Source organism: Carcharhinus amblyrhynchos, chromosome 3, assembly GCF_965287045.1.
Source record: "Carcharhinus amblyrhynchos chromosome 3, sCarAmb.v2.hapA, whole genome shotgun sequence".
Classification (NCBI taxonomy): Eukaryota; Metazoa; Chordata; class Chondrichthyes; order Carcharhiniformes; family Carcharhinidae; genus Carcharhinus; species Carcharhinus amblyrhynchos.
The window spans coordinates 16,435,910-16,457,875 of NC_137326.1; the positions used below are offsets into that span (position 1 = coordinate 16,435,910).

The window sequence follows — 21,966 nt, forward strand, 5'->3', positions numbered from 1 at the left end:
AAGGAATGAAAGCAGCAAAATCAGAAGGAAGGTTCCATGCAGTGTTCAATGCTCACAAGAAGGCATTCAGTGAAGTGGAACAGTGTACTGCCAGTTGGTGCTCAGTGGTGTGAGCTGTTGATGGAAAAGTGTACAAGCTGTTGGAGGAAGCCACTGGGTTGTCCTGGGCCCAATAACAGATGGCCTGTAGAAACACATCTAATCTTGAAAGCATAGAAGGTCCAGAAGGAGGCCATTTGGCCCATCAGGCTAATGTTGGCTGAGAAAGAGCAATGGAGCCTCATCCCACCTCCCTACTCCCTGATCCATGACCTTGCCTGTTTCACAGCACCTCAAGTTTACTGTATTAGTCACAAATCGGCATACATTAACACTTCAGTGAAGTTGCTGTGAAAATCCCCTAGTTGTTGCTATGCTCCTGCGCCTGTTTGGGTACACTGAGGGAGAATTCAACATGGCCAGTGCACCTAACCAGCATGTCTTTTGGACTGTGGGAGGAAACCTACGGTGAACGTGCAAAATCTGCACAGTGATCCAAGCCGGGAATTGAACCCGGTCCCTGGCGCTGTGAGGCAGCAGTGCAAACCTCTATGTCACCGTGCCGCCAGAGTACGTATCAAGTGCGTATCCACAAGTGTTTTTTTAAATGCTTCGTATCCTGGAGGTTTGGATGATGAAACTTAGAATCGGGGGGAAATTAGACGAAAAGTGACAACCATGATGCCAAGCACAGAATATCATTTCCTAGGGTTTGGCTTGTATGTAAATGTTGAAAGTTATACCCTGAGTCAAATAGTGGACCATATAGACAGCAATAAAATATAGTGTAGTGATAGAAATCTCTTTCCAGCCTCTTGTACTGAGGTAACCTTTTCTGACATTTTTCACTGATTAGATTAAAATCCAGCCTGGCCTTTTATGATGTGTTTTGCCCATTACTCTGCTTTATTTAAGTGCGATGCTTAATTGCCTACTTAAATATTTAGAGGAGCTTACTTCTGCGTACCTGCCTATTTGTAGGACAGCCGATCTTATCAGCCGGACTCTTAACCTGGCTGATCGGAGAAAGAATTGATACAGGAGAGCTATTTCTCCTCACAGCAGCAGGACTGTAACAAGTTGAATGATATCTTATATAATTCAGTATCAATATTAAAATAATTAGCACCAGAGTTTGACTATCCCAGCAGCCTGGGGATGTTTTCTTATGAAATTTGCACAGCTGAGATCCGAAGCAGCAACACCTCTGATTAATGCCTTTATCTCATGTCATTATTTGTAGCACTAACACTGTACAAGTCTGCCTTTCTCGTGTGTATCTACACCAGCGCATACGCTGAGTATAGATATCCGTCTCTGCCTTTCCGTCTGTCTGACCGTCTGTCGTTCTCATTCTCCCTCATTTTCATTCATTTCCTGTCTCTCAATTAATTAAGCCCTCTTTCCGATTCTCTCGCTTTTATTCTCACCCCTCCTCAGTTTCTCTTTCACCCCACCCCTACGCTCGAACGCACTCGCTGAACTAGGCACACCCAATACTGCACAAAGTCATACAGTTCTCCTCAATATTTCACCCTGGTATACTCCTTAATGTATATCACCCAAAGTCTTTGTGTTAAGTCCTTTGGACTGTTCACTTGGCAAACTAGGAAAATACATTTCTGGGGGATACCAAGAATTGGGCTTGTCGGTGTCTGGTCCTAGTTATTGTGAGTGCTCCTACCATTGCAAAGTGGCATCTGTAGCACACTGGTGGATGGATGGTGCCAGGTGCCATATTGGTGAAGGCACTGACATGTACCCAGTAAATGTTGGCTGGGAGAACACCAAGCAAGCAGATCATGATTATTTAATGCCATGCCAGTCTATGCTCCAGCTAAAGTCTTTTCATCGGCATGCATTAATGGACATGCATTCAGGGGTAGAAAGGACCCCCCCCCCCCCCCTCCCTCCGAGTGGTGCTGTTTATCAACTGCTTGTAGATTAATTCCTGGTTGACGACTTCTGGTTGTAAAGTTGTGATTGAACTGGAGGGGGTGCAGAGGAGATTCACCAAGATGTTGCCTGGGATGGTGGAAGATTTAAATTACGAAAAGAGGTTGGGTAGGCTTGGATTGTTTTCGCTGGAGCAGGGAAGACTGAGGGGTGAAATGATTGAGGTGTACGAGATTATGAGGGACATGGACAGAGTGGATAGGAAGCAGCTGTTCCCCTTAGTTGAAGGGTCAGTCAGAAGGAGATATGGATTCAAGGTCAGAGGCAGGAGGTTTAGGAGGGAATGTGAGGAAAACCTTTTTTACCTAGAGCGTGATGATGGTCTGGAATGCGTTGCCTGTGAGGGTGATAGAGGCGGGTTACCTCACATCCTTTAAAAAGTGCCTGGATGAGCACTGGCACATCATAACATTTAGGGTTATGGGCCCAATGCTAGTAAACAAGATTAGGTGGGAGGTCAGGTGTTTCTCACGTGTTAGTGCAGATTTGATGGGCCTTTTCTGTATGATTCTACAAACATTTGGTGCTTTCTATAGTTACAAAAGTCGAACGAGTGATGTGGTGATTGTTGAAGAAGATTTTGCCAAATTCATGGCTGCTTTACAAACCAGTTGCTTTCTGATGTGGGTACAAGAGTTGGCGTTCCTTGTGCTGTGACGTAGAGAATGAACGGAAGCCGCACGGAGCTTGAAAAGTTGCTGGGAAAATGAGGAGCAGAAAGGCACTCGGCCAGTGGCCATTCCCATTCTGGGTGTCCGGGGGGCAATTCTTCCACCTTAACCTCGGATCAGGACAGTGTGTGGGATGTGTGTGCTTCATAGGCAGCAGCTTTTGATAGCCTCTTCCTGTCTGGGAAGACCTTATCAGAATGCACTGGCAGTGACTGCAATTCCTCAATCACTAACAATTCCATACCTTCCTCCCTCACTGAACATGTCCAACAATGCAAAAATATAGCCAGGCCAGCATTTATTACCCATCCCTTATTGCCCTTGAACGAATGGCCTATTGCCTATTTCAGAGGGCAATTGAGAGGCAACCACATTGCTGTGGGTCTGGCGTCACGTGTAGGCCAGACCAGGTAAGGACGGCAGATTTCCCCCCCCTAAAGGACATTAGTGATGGTTTTTCCTGAAAATCGATAATGGTTTCATGGTCATCAGTAGATTCTTAATTTCAGGTTTTTTTTAATTGAATTAAAGTTCCACCATCTGCTGTGACAGGATTTGAACCCAGGTCCCCAGCTGAGTTTCTGGATTAATAAGCTAGTGATAATACCCCTCGGCCTATGGCCTCCCCAGTGGCTGCAGCATGGCTACCGGGGGAGCTGCTGATATGCAGTGGAGGAGGCTATAGGTGAACGTGGAGGAGGTTCTTGAGCAGCTCTGAGTTTAGGAGCCCTGGCTGTGGATGGCATCATCCTGGTATGGATGGCAGCAGTCTGACTGGTTGACAGATACCAGTTAGGAGCGCTGGCAGAATAGCCGAGTTTGGCTGCCTCAGGATAGCAAATCTGTACGCTCCCTTGGGGCAGTGTCTTAGCACTCCTAGTGATCTATCGGAGAACAGATTGCTGAGCTGCTGCAACCCCCACCCCCTCACCCCGCACCATGGGCTACAGTCACGCGGGCAGCAATCTGAGTTGGCATTGGCAGCAAGCTAACCTAGTGTGGCTGTAATCTGAGCTTTTGCAACTCTTAGATATTGGGTGTCTGTTGCTTGTGCTGTAATGGAAGCTGCAATGCTGGCCATTGGGTGCTACATTGTTGTCGGGTCTACAATGTGCAAATGGAATTGGCCATCCTTGCCATGCTGGAACGGATGGGCACCAAGCTCTGCACAAAGCCCTGTGCCAAGTTGAATTCCTCCATGCTCCCTACCATTGACTGGCAGGATTCCCAATGGATCTGGCATTCTGTTGAACACTCCTATTGAATTTGATTATCAGCCATGATCAAAATGACCAGTAGAGCAGGCCTGAAGGGCTGAATGGCCTACTGCAGCTTCTATGTTTCCTGTCTAGGCTTCCTCCTCCAAGCACTCATCTTATTTCTCAGCAGTGGCAACTCCATCCTCCATCCACCTGCCACTTGTGCCCTGCTCTGGCCACACACTATTTATACCCAGAGTTAGTCTTAGCACTTGTGGATCTGCCTTTTATCGATCTTCTAATTTGCAGGCGACGGGCTGCAAGTGTGAAATCAAGAGATAGTGCTGTGTCATCACCCCTTTGTGGTGTTCATAGCCTCACTGGCTGCCTGGATGTCTCTTTGTAATGTTGCAATAGTCCCAGATAGCCATAGGCTGCTTTCCCCTTTGAGTGGAAAGTGGTGGTGATTAACCTGAAGATCACCACACCTCAAGTGAAGGGCAAGGTTGAGAAGACAGGGCCTTTATGAATAACATCAGCCGGTACGGGAATTGAACCCACACTGTTGGCATCACTCTGCATCACTAACCAGCTGTCCAGCCATCTAAGCTAAGCATCCCATATGGCCTAGCAGTTAGATTTTTGATTCTTATCCAGGTGGTTGGAGTTTGATTCCCGCTGTGGTTTGGTTTAGCTCAGTTGGCTGGATGGCTGGTTAGTGAAGTAAAGCGACGCCAACAGTGTGGGTTCAATTCCTGTACAGGCTGAGGTTATTCATGAAGGCCCCAATCTTGCCCCTCGCCTGAGGTGTGGTGATCCTTGGGTTAAATCTCCACAAGTCAATTGTGTGAAGTTCAGCGACCACCACAAGTGATCAAGCTCAGTCAAAGCATGTTTGAATGTAATATCCCTTTGAGAGGGAGAACAGCCGATGGTCATCTGGAACTGTGGCGACTTTATTTTTACCCTTTAGATGCCTCTCGGGTATCCAAAAGGGAAAAGACACACGGGTAGGGTGGGGGTGCAAGCCGGCGAAGAACGCAAGTGGTGGGCGTTTGCATCATCCGCAGTTTGTACATCAGAAGAGATCGTAGGTAGTGAGGAAAGTGGGTAATGAGTCAGAGAATTGGGTATGAGAGGGATTGATTTCTTCCAGGCTTTCATCCCTACCACTGGTTCTCCCATGAAGAGAGAGTCTGAACGATAGCCAGCCCTGCCTCTTGCATGAGGGGGCGGGGTTGGGCCAGGCGGTGTGTTTGTTCCTCTTTGGTTCAGTGCTTCATCTCTGGTTGTCCCTACAAGGGAAAAAAATGTGTCATTGTGTTGTGTAATCTGTTTGACATGTGAGGCTTTTGTGATTGACTAGTTGGCAGCGCATGAGACGCGGTTTCTGAGACTTGCAGCATAGCTGAAGCATATGATTGGTAGTTAGGATCCTTGATTGACAGAGATTGCTGGTAGTTGAGTAGATGGGTGTGTGGGTGATTTGAGCAGCAGCTGAGGTTGGTGCAGCCGCTGTTGGGATATGGCATTTGATTGTGCTTTGACTGAGCTTGATTACTCGTGGTGGTCACTGAACTTTACACAGTTGTTACAGCGCAGAGGAGGCCATTTGACCCATCGTGTCTGCACTGGCTCTCCAGTGAGCATCATGACTTGATGGCTTTTCCCCTGCATATTGATCCTATTCACATCATCATCTAATGTCCTCTTGAATGCCTCCAAGTTCTTTGCAACATTATAATCAGTCCCCAGGGTGTAGCTGGCAATGAGTGCCACAGCTATCTGCTCCCAATGTCTTTTGAACATGATCCATCCCCTTGTCCCCCCTAGGCCCAGGACATCACCCCTACTTTCGCCCTCTCCATCAAGGACTCTAGCTTGAAAGCTTCCTTCATTGTTCCTCAGGTTCGAGTCATGTCCTGCATGATGACCAACGCCCGTTCTAGCTACAAATCACTCCTCTTTAAAGCAATGCAAGCTGGCTGTAATCGATGCCGGCAAATTATAGCCTGGGGCCTCTGCTGATGGCTGCAGGTGTTTGGTAGGCCCTGGTCTCACACAGCAATAATTTTGATGCAGCCAATATGAAGTTGACATTGATCAAGCAGGGGTTAATTCAGCATCACGATATCCCTGCCAGTGGGCCGTTGAATGGCAGATGGAGTTTAATTTAGATAAATGAGAAATGATGTATTTTGGTAGATCAAATCGGGGCAGGACTTACTCAGTTAACTGTAGGGCGTTGGGGAGAGCAATAGAACAAAGAAATCTGGGGGTACATGTTCATAGCTCCTTGAAAGTGAAGTCACAGATGGTCAGAGTGGTGAAGAAGGCATTTGGCATGCTTGGTTTCATTGGTCAGAATATTGAACGCAGGAGTTGGGATGTCTTATTGAAGTTGTACAAGACATTGATAAGGCCACACTTGGAATAATGATACTGTTCTGATCACCCTATCATAGAAAGGATATTATTAAACTAGAAAGAGTGCAGAAAAGATTTACTAGGATGCTACTGGGACTTGGTGACTGTCTGGAACAGAAGCGGTAGTAGAGGCAGGTACAATTTTGTCTTCAAAAAAGCATTTAGAGAGTTACATGGTTAAGATGGGTATAGAGGGATATGGGCCAAATGCAGGCAATTGGGACTAGCTTAATGGTAAAAACTGGGCAGCATGGGCAAGTTGGGCCTAAGGGCCTGTTTCCATGCTGTAAATCTCTATGACTCTCTGACTCTGTTTTGGAGAATATCCAATTTAACGCCTTCTTCCCCACCCAATTCTCAACTTACAAATTGAAGAGACGTCCCTTTGTATCATTTTAATCGTGCTGTGTCTCTATCAGTGTGACTCCTTCAAAATCAGGCCTTCAGCTTGCCCTGGTGCTATTGAGTTTGAAGCCTCCAGGGTTCTCTGATGTCCCAACACAATTCCAAATGCTCTTGTGTCCCAAGTAATGTCGTACGTGTCGTGACATTTGAACACTTCCGTTCTGACCATTTGTGCTCCTTCAGTAGACATGAAGGTCGAGTTTTATGAAAGTTCTGGAAGTGCGTTTGAGAGGGCTGCGGTTTATTATTAAAAAAAAACAGAATCCATATTGTAGAGGCAGAAATTTACATTCCTCCCACACAGCTTTGTTCGGACATGAATGGAGCAGTAACCAGTCTGGCATCTACACTTCCTTTGGAAAGCTTGTTGTAGCCAAATACAAAACTGCCAACAAAAATGATGGCCAGGTTTCAGTTCCAAGGTACTTAGGTAACTGGGGGAAAGCCCCCACAATAGGTAGCACTTTATTTGTTACTGCATGTGGAGAAAGAGTGCTGCTATTTTATGAAGCATTCCTGTTAACTGCTGCAAATGAGCTCATGATCCTGTGTGTGAAATGTGAGGTAAGTTCATTCATGGGATGTGGGCATTGCAGGCTGGGCCAGCATTTAGTGTCCCTCTCTAACTGCCCTTAGTTCAGAGGGCATTTGAGAGTCAACTACATTGCTGTGGATCTGGAGTCACTGTAGGCCAGAGCAGGTCAAGACAGTCCCTAAAGGGCATCAGTGAACCAGGTGGGTTTTATGACGATTATCATCATGGTCATCGTTAAACTTTCATTGAACTCAGATTTCACCAACTGCCGTGCTGGGATTTGAACCCAGGTCCCCAGAGCATTGCGCTGGGTCCCTGGATTACTAGTCGAAGGCTGACCCCATCTTTGGTGTAAACTGCAGCGGCCGCACCCCCTCCGCATCCCTTCAGCTATGCTGCTCTGGAGCTTGGGAATTACAGACCAATATTTAATCTCAAACCCATGAATCTGAAGAATCCACTAAAGGACACTGTGAAGTTAAGAATACGAATAGGCTATTCAACCTCCCAACTCCCTCCCCTTTCAACAAGACCATGACTGACCTGTATTTTCATTCCATCTACACACCTTCGTATTAGAATCATAGAATCCCTGCTATGTAGAAGGAGGCCATATTTCCCATTGAGCATTCCCAACTTGGCCCTATCCCCGTAACCCCACATATTTACCATGCTGCCCTCCCTGGCACTATGGGGAAATTTAGCATGGCTAACCCGCACATCTTTGGATTGTGGGAGGAAACCGGAGAACCTGGAGAAAACCCACGCAGACACGGGGAGAATGTGCAGACTCCACATCAGACTCCACACAGACAGTGACCCAAGGCCAGAATTGAACCCGAGTCCCTGGCCCTGTGAGGCAGCAGCGGTAACCACTGTGCCACCGAGCCACCTTGATCCTGTAACCCTGAATGCCCTCGCCTGTAATGAAAAACTAAGAACTTTTGGTGTGTATTGCACGGAGATATTGCAAGCAAGTCCACCTTTGTATAGCTCGGTGGTAAACCAGTTTGAATTTGACCCGACATGACCAGATTAAGCTGTGTGTTTACGCATCTGAAATATTGATGTTCTCAGATCTGCAGCTGGAAATATGAAACTTGCTGTGGCTCAGGTAACCAGATTGGTGTTTTGGGATCAGCACAAGTGGGAGGACAAGCAATAGCAATCTAATCTGTTCCATTGAGAGCCACTGACAACAAGATTGTCTCTGATTTTTGTTATTGCTGGGGCAGGAGTGGGTGAAATTTTAAACTCCCTGAACTCAGGTCGAAAGTGAAACGCGATATTTGTCATAAGAAAATGCTGGAGATTAATCACTCAGGATCATCTTGGGTTAGTGCAGTCTGGATATCTTAAGTAAATGGATGCTTTTTGGACAGAAGCTCATATATGCATTGATCTTTGACAATAAAACTCCATTGTCCATGTTATCTTTTGAACTGAGTGTGTGTTATGTGGTGCTGTTGCATTGAAGAGATGATCAGTGCTCCCTGTGACCAGCTTAGAAAACTGCTACTGTTGCTGTATTGGAACTGCAATTGGCCAGATTTTATTGGCTTTAGCCCAAGGAGTTCATCTTTCGTGGAGTCATTTTATGACATAATCCTTAGAAACAGGAGACTTGTCAAAATAAAGAGAGCAGTATATTCTCTGCTGACTGAAGTGATGTCGCATTCAATCCTACCTTCCCTGAATTAATTACTTCACGCCACATTCCCACTGCAGTGAGGCCGGACAATTTGGTAGCCAGCCAAATCTTCGTTCATTGCGGCGGGATAAGAAAATCCTGCCGACACGAATGGCCAGTAAGATCGTGCCCTTTGCCTTTTTTTGAAAATATTCATCATGGGACGTGGGCGTCGCTGGTCAGGCCAGCATTTGTTGTCCATCTCCAACTGCCCGAGAACTAAATGGCCGTTTCAGAGGGCACCTAAGAGTGAACCACGTTGCTGTGGCTCTGGAGTCACATGTAGGCCAGACCATGGTAAGGGTGGCAGATTTCCTTCCCTATAGGATATTAGTGAAGCAGAAGAGTGGGTCTTCAGAGCAGATCCTCTGGATTACCAGTCCATTGACAGTGCCACTGCCTCCCTTATTTAAAGATATTCACCCGGCAGTTCTTCCCCTGTTGTCACCGCTGAGTGACAGTCGGGCGATTGTTCTCAGTTACTCCCTGATTAAAGTGGAAAACAGACTTGCTTCAGGTCAGGGGGAAATTAAATGAAATTGCCCAGCAAAGCAAGTTTATAGCCTTCTTCAACATTAAAAGTAGTTATTTGTAACTATTATTAAATGGGATAAATATTAACGGGAGCGGGCGATATGTGTGAAAATTCAAACAACGCGCATGCTCCATCTGAACGTAATCTACAGCTGTGCGCAAATGTCCACTTTCTCCAGCAATGTGATCATTCCTTAATGATCATTCCTCTGCCAATGCGATGCACCCTATGTTGATCCAGCAGCCATTTGCCTGTTTCTAAAAATTGAAGAAACAGGATTGGGAGTAGGCCATCGAAGCTTGCTCTGCCGCTTGGTAAGATCATGGTGGATCTTTGACCTCAGCTGCACTTTCCCACACTGTCTGCATATCACTTCATTCCTGCAGGAGTCTCCCAATCTCCAACTCGAACCTACTCAACGACTGAATATGCACAGTTCCCTGAGGCTGAGAATTAATAAGGTTGACAACCCTTTGTGCAAAGAAATTTCTGCTCCCCTCAATCCAAAATGGTCAGCCACTTTTTCTGAGCTTGCAAACCCCTAGTTGTAGTTTCACCAGCCAGGAGAAACATTCTCCCAACATTTACCCAGTCAAGCCCCATTTCAATGAAGTCACTTCTCATTCTTCTAAACTCTGGGGCCTAAACAAGAGGCCTAGTCTATTCATTTGATTCTCATAGGACAGACCCCTCTTTCCAGGAGCTAATCTAGTGAACCTATGTTGCTGTTGTCAAACTTGACTCTTATTATGGCAATCTCTTCGTAATAAAGACATTTACTTTATTGATTGTTTGTTGTAATATACATATTCTAAAATCTACAGTTTGTAATATTCACAAATGAAAAGCTGGACATTTCTCTGTCTACGTCAGCAGTCATTTTCATGCCTGCATCTCAACCACGCATCTCCCACTGTAACAGCGATAGTTGGGTAGATATCTGTTGTTTACACAACTGTAGGAAGTTGGGTAAATCCTCTTCAAATTGCACTTGTGGTACGTGAACGTGCAAAAGTAAGCTGAAACGAATCTTCTTCTGGAGGTGGTGTCTCACGTCGGGTTCCACCAGCCCTGCTGTCCCACCCATGGCAAGGTGGACAGCACTGCTGCCTCACAGCGCCAGGCTTCGATTCCCGGCTTGGGTCACTACGTGTGTGGAGTCTGCCCATTCTCTCGTGTCTGCATGGGTTTCCTCAGGGTGCACTCACAGTCCAAAGATAAGTGGATGGGCCATACTAAATTGCCCTTTAGTGCCACAAAATTAAGTATGTGGGCTTGTGGAGATAGTCAGGGTAAGATGCTCTTTTGGAGAGTTAGTGCAGACATGTTGGGCCTAAGGCCTACTTCTGCACTGTAGGGGTAGGATTCAATAAGCAACCATTTTGTAATGTGCGACTGGTTATTTGCTGTATTGGATTGTTCAGCTGTGGGGTATCATAAAAACCAAATCAGCCAGCATTTATACAAATGTACTTATCAGTCTAGTGATCAGGGGAAGGCTATTTTCTTCCCTTTTCCCACTTACCGACTGCATCCCCACCATCATGCCATTTAAACCTCTCTACAGGATTAGGCCTTGTAAGAGGGGGACACTGCAACCTGCAGTAGGGTCTGCTATTCGCACATCCTACGAACTGCAAGGATGTCGCAACAGAATCACACAACACTGAAGGAGGCCATTTGGCCCATCCTGCCTGTGTTGACTGTTTCTAAGAGCTAACCAATTAGTCTCATTTCCCGTGCTCTTTTCCTACAACTCTGTAAATGATTTTTTTTGGTATATATCCAACTCCTTTTTGGAAGTTATGCTAGCTGCCTATCTTTTAGACTTTTCCACAGGAAATCTCCTCTCAGGTTGATAGTGCATCTGAGTGGTGCTGAATGTCTTGGACAATTGAGCATCAAGTATCCTTCATAAGTTGCACGCCTGATGGTGCTGCTTACACACCTTTGTTCGCAATTGTGGGAGTTTTCTTTTACTGGATGGCTAATTTAACATTCTTTCTTTTTATCGTGCCCCAGCACAATAGCGTCTCAAAGAATGGATAGAATCATATAATCCCTACGATGCAGAAGGAGACCACTTGGCCCATTGAGCCTGCACCAACAACAATCCCACCCAGGCCTTGTCTCCGTAACCCCATGTATTTACCCTAGCTAGTCCCCCTGACACTCATGGGAAATTGAGCACGGCCAATTATCCTAACCCGCAAAGCTTTGGACTGTGGGAGGAAACCGGAGCACCAAGAAGAAACCCATGCAGATACGGGGAGAATGTGCACGTTCCATGCAGTCAGCCGAGGCTGGAATTGAACCTGGGTCCCTGGCGGTGTGAGGCAGCAGTGTTAACCACTGTGCCACCGTGCTGCCCACAAGTGGATGATTGGTGCTGTCGTGCAGTAAAGTGCTAATATATCTTCCTTTTCTCTTTCCAGGGGCGCGTTCTCTGAAGTGGTTCTTGCAGAGGAGAAGCGGACTCAGAAACTGGTCGCCATCAAGTGCATCCCCAAGAAAGCTCTGGAGGGAAAGGAGAACAGCATTGAGAATGAGATTGCTGTCCTAAGGAAGTAAGTGCAAGTGAAAATGAAAATGGTGGGGGCTGGGTTGATGCAGTGTTCCCAATCATGGCTAAGCTGAAAGAAATGTATTCCTCTGCCAATTAGAATCTTGTTCCAAAATATGGAAATTCTTGCCATATTAGTCATTTGTATAATTATTGGGATTACATCGCCAAAACCAGTCTGCTTTCATTTAGCTAAATAAAATATGGTATTTTAGCATGTTTCTATATAGGAGAGAGGCGCAGAGTTATTCAAGACAGTTGATTAATTTGCTCCATCTTGAAAGTAGGTGCTGATGCAAAGATATTCACAAAGCCTTACCAGAGGAGTGCTCTGGCATGGAGGGAGTTGGTTGCAGCAAGAACGTACCACATTTCTTTTTATCTGTATCTTATCGGGTGGATCTCACCCTTGTTTGTAAAGTGCGTTTGTTGGTTTCTCAGCCATGCAGCCAAAATATGGTTCCATTTCCCGCAGCAGTCTGATGTCAGTTTAGCAGCATGCTCACCACATGCGTGTTACAGTTTAGGTCTGGCTATTTTGACATAGCTGTGAAAGGATGGGTGTTGCAGATGGTGCAAAGATTATTCTACCCTGCTACGTTGTGATACCCGATGGTCAAACGTTCTTTCAATTTTTCAGTGGGTTGTTTTGTCAGAGATTACAGCTGATACAGTTGTTCTTGCAATGATCTGTTCAGGATGAGAAAAGACCTGACTAATACTAACCACATGAGTGTTGGAGAGTATTCTCTACAGTAAAGGTGTCAAGGCCGTATTTATTGTATATCCTTATTGGTTGTTCCTGACTGGTCTTCTCTTTGAACCCCATGAATCTTTGAGGTGTTGATGCTCCCACATTGGTAGGGAATTCCAGGATTTTGATCCAAGCCATTAGGAAAGCTTATAGCACAGGCAGGATTTATTTATTTCCACACATGAAGATCCGAGAACTAAAATTGGGCATTTCTGTGACATAATGCTTGGGATTTTCCAGCCATTCACACCAGTGGGATTCTCCAGTCCCGCTGCAGTGAATGGAGATCTGGCTGAGCACCAAATTCTCCAGCCTTGTTTGCAGCAGCGGCGGGGCCTGAACGGCCGAGAATTCTGGCCCATTAAAGTTTACTTATTATTGTCAGAAGTAGGCTTCCATTAACACTGCAGTGAAGTTACTGTGAAAATCCCCTAGTCGCCATACTCTGGTGCCTGTTCAGGTACACTGAGGGAGAACTTAGCATGGCCGATGCACCTAATCAGCATGTCTTTCACACTGTGGGAGGAAACCAGAGCACCCAGAGGAAACCCACGCAGACACAGGGAGAATGTACAGACTCCATGCTGACAGTGATCCAAGCCGGGAATCGAATCTGGGTCCCTAGTGCGGTAAGGCATCAGTGCTATCCACTGTGCCACCGTGCTGTCTAAATTACTTGGTCTTGTGTACACAATGTGGCCACCTGTTAAACTTAGTTGCTTATCTTTGGACATGAGATGGAAAAGGTCTACTTACTTTAGTAGTGAGGTCAATGTCTAGGGGATATATATTTCAAGTGATTGCGAGAAAGATTAGAAGGGAGATGAGAAAACTGTTTTCACCCAAAGGATTGTCGGGGTCTGGAACCCACTGCTTGAAGAGGTAGTGGAGGCAGAAACTCTCAACTCATTTATCTGGATGTACACCTCCAGAGGCGTAATCTGCAGGGCTTTATGCAAGCCACTCCAAGCCACTCACCATCCTGATTTGGAAATACATCCCCGTTCCTTCGCAGTTGCTGGGTCAAAATCCTGGAATTCCCTCCCTAACAGCACTGTGGGACAACCCACAGAACATTGGCAGCGATTCAAGAAGGCAGCTTACCACCACCTTCTCACGGGCAACTAGGGATGGGCAATAAATGCTGGCCAGTCAGCGACGCCCACGTCCCACGAATGAATGAAAAAAAGTGCTGGGAAGTTGGGGCTAGGTTGGCTGACTCGTTTTCCGGCCTGTGCAAACACAGTGGTCCTTGTGGCCTCTTCCTGTGGCATAAACGTTCCCTGAATCCCATCCATCCACCGTCAGCATTCCCCTTTCACCCATTTCCATAATTAGTGAATTCCTCAAGTTATTGCCCGGAGATTGGGGCACCCAAATAGTGCCACAATCTCTAAGGAGCTAGCGTCTTTAGATCCCCACACATCTCTTTCCTGGTAGGAATCACCCCAAGCTCCAAAAAAAGTGAGGGTGGGTTGCAATCTGGATCACCCGCCCAACTGGAATCTCACTGCTTTTCCCACTCGGTCAATACTTTGAAATTTTTCTGGGAGAATTGTGCCCGCTGTTTGGGGTAAAGTAATCTTCTGCACTAATCATTAACACAGTAAAAAGTCTGACAACACCAGGTTTTAGTCCAACCGATTTATTTGATAGTAAACGCACAAGCTTTCGGGTTAGCCCCTTCGTCATTCACCTGATGAAGGGACTAACCCGAAAGCTTGTGCGTTTACTATCAAATAAATCGGTTGGACTAAAACCTGGTGTTGTCAGACTTTTTACTGTGTTTACCCCAGTCCAACACCGGCACATCCACATCATGACTACTAATCATTAACATCATACCTTGGGAACTGTGTTGTGCTATGAGCAACTTATTCATCCAGGACTTGGGAGCCTTTTAAAAATGGCGGATATGACCCAACACCAGGATTTCCGTTCACGTTCCCGTTCCCAGCAGTTTTTGCCACATGCAGCATTCCCACCCTTGCTGGCTTCGTTGCTGAGTTGGGCAATTGAAACTGCCCCTTTCCCTGCAGTCTTTGTGGAGTCAGGCCTCTTTGATAAGTATAAATAGTTGACAGAACCTCAGAGGGTTCATAAACCTCAGGGGAACCACAGTCCCAGGTGAGGAACAAAAAAAAAATCCGTCACCTATTCCTGGGATTCTTTAAGAAGTCTCACAACACCAGGTTAAAATCCAACAGGTTTATATGGTAGCAAAAGCCATCAGTTTTCCTGGAATTCTTTGACAGGCGTTGACATGCAAAAAATAAATCTGTTCTTTCAGTTTCAGTAATTAAATTCTTGTACATTCAACATGATTGATCATAGGACTTTGTTCTGATAAGCTAAGATGACAACTATGTTGTTTGATTTGATTTATTATTGTCACATATATTGGGATACAGTGGAAAATAATGTTACTCGCACGCCATACAAAGTATGGAAGGGGTGGCACTGTGGTTAGCACTGCTGCCTCACAGTGCCAGGGACCTGAATTCGATTCCCAGCCTTGGGTGACTGTCTGTGTGCAGCTTGCACATTCTCCCCGTGTCTGCATGGGTTTCCTCCGGCTGCTCCAGATTCCTCCCACAGTCCAAAAATATTAGGTCAATTGGCCATATTAAATTGCTCCTTGGTACCAGGGGGATTAGAGGGGATAAATATGTGGGATTATAAGGATAGGGCCTGGGTGGGATTGTCAAACCAGGCTCGATAGGCCAAATGGCCTCCTTCTGCATTGTAGGCATTCTGTGATTCAGCGACTCATAGAATAGAAAGGGGAGCAGGAAAGGAGATGGTGCAGAATGTAGTGTTAAAGTCATAGGTAGGGAGTAGAGAAGGATCAATTTAATATAAAATAGGCCCATTCAAAGGTCTGACAGCAGCATGGTAGAAGCTGTTCTTGCGTTGATTCATAAGGGACCTCAGACATTTATATATCTTTCCCAATGAAAGAAGATGGGAGAGAGAATATCCGGTGTCCATGGGATCCTTGATTTTGCTGGCTGCTTTTCCAAAGCAGTGGGAAGTGTAGACGGTGCAACGGACGGGAGGCTGGTTTGAGTGATGGACTGGGCTATGTTCACAACCCTTTGTAGTTGCTTGTAGTCTTGGTCAGAGTAGGGGCAATACCAAACTGTAATATATCCGGAAAGGATGCCTTCTATGGCTCATGTGTAAAAACTGGTGAGAGTTGTAGCAGACATGCCAAATTTCCTTAGCCTCCTGAGAAAGTAGAAGTGTTAACGGGCTGAACTATAGCATCTGGTTGTTGGTGATCTAGATATCTGGAAACTTGAAGCTCTTGACCATTTCCACCAAATTCCCATTGATGTGGATAGGGATATGTCCTCCACTGCCTTTCCTGAAGTTGATGACTATCTGCATTGTTCAGCATTATGTAAGTTTTGAGATGTATCAATGTACTTTTTCTGGTGGGAAAAGTGCAATGATGCTTTCAAAACTGAAGAAATCATCTATTGGGAAGTCCTAAGTGTCTTGATTTGAAGTGAACTAAACGTCCACGGTACTTTAAATTTAGGAAAGTAAAAACTGACCTGCAGCTTTCACTTAAAGAAAAACTAGCAAACACCTACCCTTGGATTGCTTTGATTGACAGGCCATCTGCTGGAGTTTAGGAAAAGGCCATTGCCATCTATTTTTCCAGTTTCAATAGGCTCCACTGTCTGCATTTTCAAGGGTTTGTTTTGACAACTAAGGCCATTATGAACACTTGGCTGAATTTCAAAAGCTAAAGAACCACTTGTACAACACGGGATTGTGTAGGCAGTTTGATTGACAGTTTTAAGAGGTTAGTAAAAGATTACCCATCCTTGATGTTCTTTATAGAACTTAAAGAACTGAATAGTTCTTTATTTTTGCAACAGATTGACCACTTCAGGAAACATAACTTCCTTGAATAGCTCCAAAGCATTTTTGTTGGCTCTGTTAGATTGTTAGAAGTGCAATTATTTCACGCCCATTTCAAAGACCTGTCCATTGAAGTCTGCCCATAATGGATACTGTGTAAGGACAATGGGGTAGTGGTGGGGGAGAGGGGGAGGGGGCGCTTGAGGGCTTCGTGGGCCTGACATTCATCATTACAATTGAACCAATGACCCAGTAAATGGAGGTGGGTGTTCTGGCCTGCTGGCCGCATCATCTGCCCACCTCTGTTGTTGCCCCATGCCTACCACTGGATGTCCCACTCCTGCCACCCTAGAATGAAAATATGCAAAGTTGGCCTATTTGAAAGGATTTGGGTCTGCCCCAGCACAACCTTCCTGCCTCCTCTCCGAATATCCAGCCCTTTATCTCCGATCTTTCAGTGGGAGTCTACTCCATTACGTTACCTTGAGAGTTGGTCAGAATGTGTGTGACAAGAGGCTGCTCCTACTGTCTGGACTTGTCTAGACGAACTGTTCTTTTGTTATTTACATTTAGGCGAATAGATTTTAGCTGTTTGCTGATTTATGAGTTTCAGTTTGCGAAAGTCAAGTTGATTGTATCAGGAGGTGGAAAGCAGTTGGAATGTTAGGTTTGCCCTGTGGAGGATAGAGTGACATGGTAATGGGACAGGACAGCTAAAAACTTTATCAAAGAGGTAGGTTTTAAGGAAGGTTACAAAAAGAAAAGATAACAGGGGTTGTTGGCAGTTTGCTTATTGATTCACAGGCTGGCAGTGAGTTAGAAGGCATTAACTGGAACAAATGCCATTGTATGTGGTAGCATTGATTAGTACTTTAAATGTAGACAAAGCTATTTCCCCTCCAGCGTCCTTGGTCATACAGCTTGGCCGATATCCAGTACCAGATAAGCAGAAATTTCTTCCAACTAAATATTGAGAAGCCATTGTTTTGGAAATTCCCTATTCTCTGGTTCCATTCCCCTCCCCGGCACATCTGCTAAGGCCAATTCAGACCAGGTCACATCTGGCCCCAAGATGGCCTGTTTCCACCTCAGTAGTGTTGCCTCTCTCTGGCCCTACCTCACTCAGCTCAGTTGCTGCTTATACATGCTCTGAACTTGACTATTCCAATACTTTTCTGGCTGGCCTCCCATCTTCAACATCCTCTATAAACTTGGGCTCATGTCATTACACGCGCAGCGCTCGGTTCATTCGTTCCCCCTCAGGTCAGTCCCTGTTTGGCAATGGCTGAATGTTAAAATTCTCATCCTTGCCTTCAAAGGAATTGTCCCACCCCCTCCCTATTGCTGGAATGTCCTCCGGCCCTAACGATCCTCCAATCTCTGCACTGTCTCAGTTCTAACCTTTGGCGCATCTCGAGTGTTACGCATTGTTTGCAGCAATGCCTTCAGTTGCTGAAGCCCAAAGCTTTCTGAAATTCCCTCCTGAAATCTCCACAATGCACTCAGTCCTTTTATTTGTGACCTTCTTTAGAACCTACTTCTTTGACAAAGTTTTTGATTATCCTGTCCCAATACCTGAAGTAGCTCAATGTGGAATCTTGTTTTATAAAGTTCCTGTGAGGTGATTGTTTTATTATTCATTCGTGGGACATGGGTGTCGCTGGCTGGCCAGCATTTATTGCCCATCCCAAATTCCCAGGGGCAGTTGAAAGTCAACCACATTGTTGTGACTCTGAAGTCACATGTAGACCAGACTGGGTAAGGACGGCAGATTTCCTTCCTTGAAGGACGTTAGTGAACCAGGATGGGTTTTTTCCAACAATGGTTTTATGGTCATCAGTAGATTCTTAATTCCAGATTTTTTTTTATTGAATTCAAATTCCACCATATGCCATGGCAGGATTCGAACCTGGATCCCCAGAAGATTAACTGAGTTTCAGGATTAATAGTCTAGCGATAATACCACTAGGCCATTGGGGTATTTTACTGAAGTTTTTGTCATCATTGCCATGAAGCTTATGGTTCATCTTTAACATTGTTTTTTGCCATCATGCAACAGATCTGTGCAGTAGCGAAAGGATCAAACAGTGAAGATGCTTAAGTCAAAAGATGGGCAGCACGATGGCACAGTGGTTAGCGTTGCTGCCTCACAGCATCAGGAATCAGGGTTCGATTCCCGGCTGGGGTCACTGCCTATGCGATGTGTTTCCTTCGGGTGCTCCGGTTTCCTCCCATAGTCCAAATGACGTGCTGGTTAGATGTATTGGTCATAGTAAATTCTCCTTCAGTGTATCTGAACAGGCACTGGAGTGTGACAACTAGGGGACTTTCACAGTAACATCATTGCTGCATTAGTGTAAGTCTACTTGTGACACTGATAAATGAACTTTAAGTGATGTCTTCTTAAGTGAGTTTTAAGGGGCATCTGGACAAATGCATGAATAGGATGAGAATAGAGGGGTATGGTTCCCGGAAGGGTAGGGGGTTTAGTTCAGTCGGGCAGCATGGTCGGTGCAGGCTTGGAGGGCCGAAGGGCCTGTTCCTGTGCTGTAGTTTTTTGTTCTTTGCTCTTTCACTTTTTATACCTCAGCGTAACGAACTTGAATAAGCAGAGGCTGTGACTGGGGATACTGAATGTCAAATTGACTCTGTTGGACTGAGCTTCTAGTCAGCTGGAGCCACAATGCTGAAAGTTCTGTTTTGTGAGGAATAGCAGGTATTTGAAATTCCGCGCTTCAGCAAAGAAACTACGCTTCAGGGATAACGAGTCTGTGAACGATATCAGCTAGCCTAGAGGAAATGTCCTCGCCAATTCTTTCTAAAAAGAAAATACATTTTTAATAGTTATGCCGCTTTAAATAAATGGAGAATGTTGAAGATCGAGGAATAACGGTATATATATGAAATGAGATCCTGCTAGTCGGATCCAAAAGGAAGTGGATCGTTGCATTATTCAGTTCTGATAAAGTAACCTTCCAGTGCCAGGTTTAAGTGGATTTAATTTATAATACGATTTATTCCTTCTATTCCCCTTAAGTGTTCAAGAAAGGGAATTAATGTTTTTGTAATTAGTGAGCTTGGCTGTCTATGCCTTAAGAGTGCCGTGTTTTACTGAACGCAGGCAGAATTTTCTCAGAAAAGACACTAAGTATAAAACGGGTCAGAAAACAGGAGGTTTTTGTGGTTAGTCTTTGGAGGCACAAGTCCCTTTACCAAAACCCCTTTATTTACAAACAGCGGTACACAGTGTGTTAGCAGTTAGCAGTCTGCCTCAAGGTGTGCCAGAGGAACTGACACTCCCGGTTAAGTACAAGGCCAAGATTCCCTGATTGGCCCATCAATTGGATCCTTGATCAGAGAGCTCATACTCCAATAGGCCAATCTCAATGGCCTGATTGAAGTCATTACAGTTTTCCGTGCAATGCAGAGACCGTAATGTGAATCCTGCCACTAGAGGGAGAGGAATGGAGTCTCAGCTTGCCCGAGAGGCTGACTGCTGAGCTTGGGGGTGCCATTGTGCAGGCATAGATGGGACACCTATGACACTACACATCCCACCCCCCAGACATCACCAACAGCCCCCGCCTCCCCTGAACACTTCCCACCCCTCCCTGTCGATCATGGCCCCAGCCAATTGCCTCCCCACCCATCCAGCTCCTCCCCTTCCCATCCCTCTATGGGGCCCCATATGTTTTGGAGGAAGTTGTGCTGGAAGTGGGTAATGTTGCGAAGTGGAGCAAAGGAGATAGATTTCTGCAAACCAAATCTGCAGAGATCTGTGCAGTGCATTTTATCAGCATTGCATTGTGCCTCTCCACGATTCTTCATTATTAGACTGATTATTTCTGTGATTTACTTAGCAACAGCTGAGCCCCACTGCTGGATAAATTATTTTTCCGCCTCTATTTGCTTCTGTGTGGCTGAGATTACTGCAAGCATTCTTCACTGCAGCTGAGTATTAGACTCCACAATGCCAAATGTTGCCACCAACATTGAGTGTCTCGACACTGCATCCAGTTGAGAGTTACAAATGGCAGAGCCAGGAGAGGTAGAGAGGTTAATGGTTCCTACCTTGTGCTGGGAGAATTCTTGAAAATTGCTGTTTCACACAAATTAATTAAGGTCGCCACGCACCCCGGACATTCTCTCTTCCGCCACGAAAAAGACACAAAAGTCTGACGTCATGTACCAACCGACTCAAGACCAGCTCCTTCCCTGCTGCTGACAGACTTTTGAATGGACTTAACTTTCATTAAGTTGATCTTCCTCTACACCCTAGCTATGACTGTAACACTACATCTGCACTCTCCTCTTTCCTTCTCTATGAACGGTATGCAAGAAACGATAACTTTTCGCTGCAGGTTAATACATGTGACAATAATAAATCAAATCAAATCAAATCAAATCAAAGAATTGTGGGCATTGGGAAATTTGACACATTTCAAGCATTCTCTTTGTCAAAGCTCAAAAAGGAATTTGTGTGAGGAATGTGAGTGACTTTTTTAGGTGTCAAAAAGAATGATGGAATTTAACACATGGAAAGATCAGGTGGTGGGATGAGGGGGGGAGGTGGTGGTGGTGTTCTGAGGGTGGTGGGGGGGGTGGCGGTGTTCGGAGGGTGGCGGGGGGGTGGCGGTGTTCGGAGGGTGGCGGGGGGGGTGGCGGTGTTCGGAGGGTGGCGGGGGGGGTGGCGGTGTTCGGAGGGTGGCGGGGGGGGTGGCGGTGTTCGGAGGGGGGCGGGGGGGGCGGCGGTGTTCGGAGGGGGGCGGGGGGGGCGGCGGTGCTCGGAGGGGGGCGGGGGGGGCGGCGGTGTTCGGAGTGGGGCGGGGGGGGCGGCGGTGTTCGGAGGGGGGCGGGGGGGGCGGCGGTGTTTGGAGGGGGGCGGGGGGGGCGGCGGTGTTTGGAGGGGGGCGGGGGGGGGCGGCGGTGTTCGGAGGGGGGCGGGGGGGGCGGCGGTGTTCGGAGGGGGGCGGCGGTGTTCGGAGGGGGGCGGGGGGGGCGGCGGTGTTCGGAGGGGGGGGGCGGCGGTGTTCGGAGGGGGGCGGGGGGGTGGCGGCGGTGTTCGGAGGGGGGCGGGGGGGCGGCGGTGTTTGGGGGGGTGGCGGTGTTCGGAGGGGGGTGGGGGGGCGGGGGGGGCGGCGGTGTTCGGAGGGGGGGCGGGGGGGCGGTGGTGTTCGGGGGGGTGGCGGTGTTCGGAGGGGGGTGGGGGGGCGGGGGGGCGGCGGTGTTCGGAGGGGGTGGGGGGGGTGGCGGTGTTCGGAGGGGGGGTGGGGGGTGGCGGTGTTCGGAGGGGGGGTGGGGGGTGGGGGGTGGCGG

General features: G+C 46.7%; 1 protein-coding gene across 1 annotated transcript in view; it reads left to right on the forward strand.

Moving 5' to 3' along the window:
* LOC145336444 (calcium/calmodulin-dependent protein kinase type 1-like) overlaps nucleotides 1–21,966 on the forward strand; it is a 200,931-nt gene that overhangs the window by 111,803 nt on the left and 67,162 nt on the right. The window contains exon 3 of the mRNA XM_080181753.1: nucleotides 11,893–12,024. Coding sequence (XP_080037879.1) covers nucleotides 11,893–12,024 — 132 coding nt within the window. The remainder of the gene's footprint in view (nucleotides 1–11,892; nucleotides 12,025–21,966) is intronic.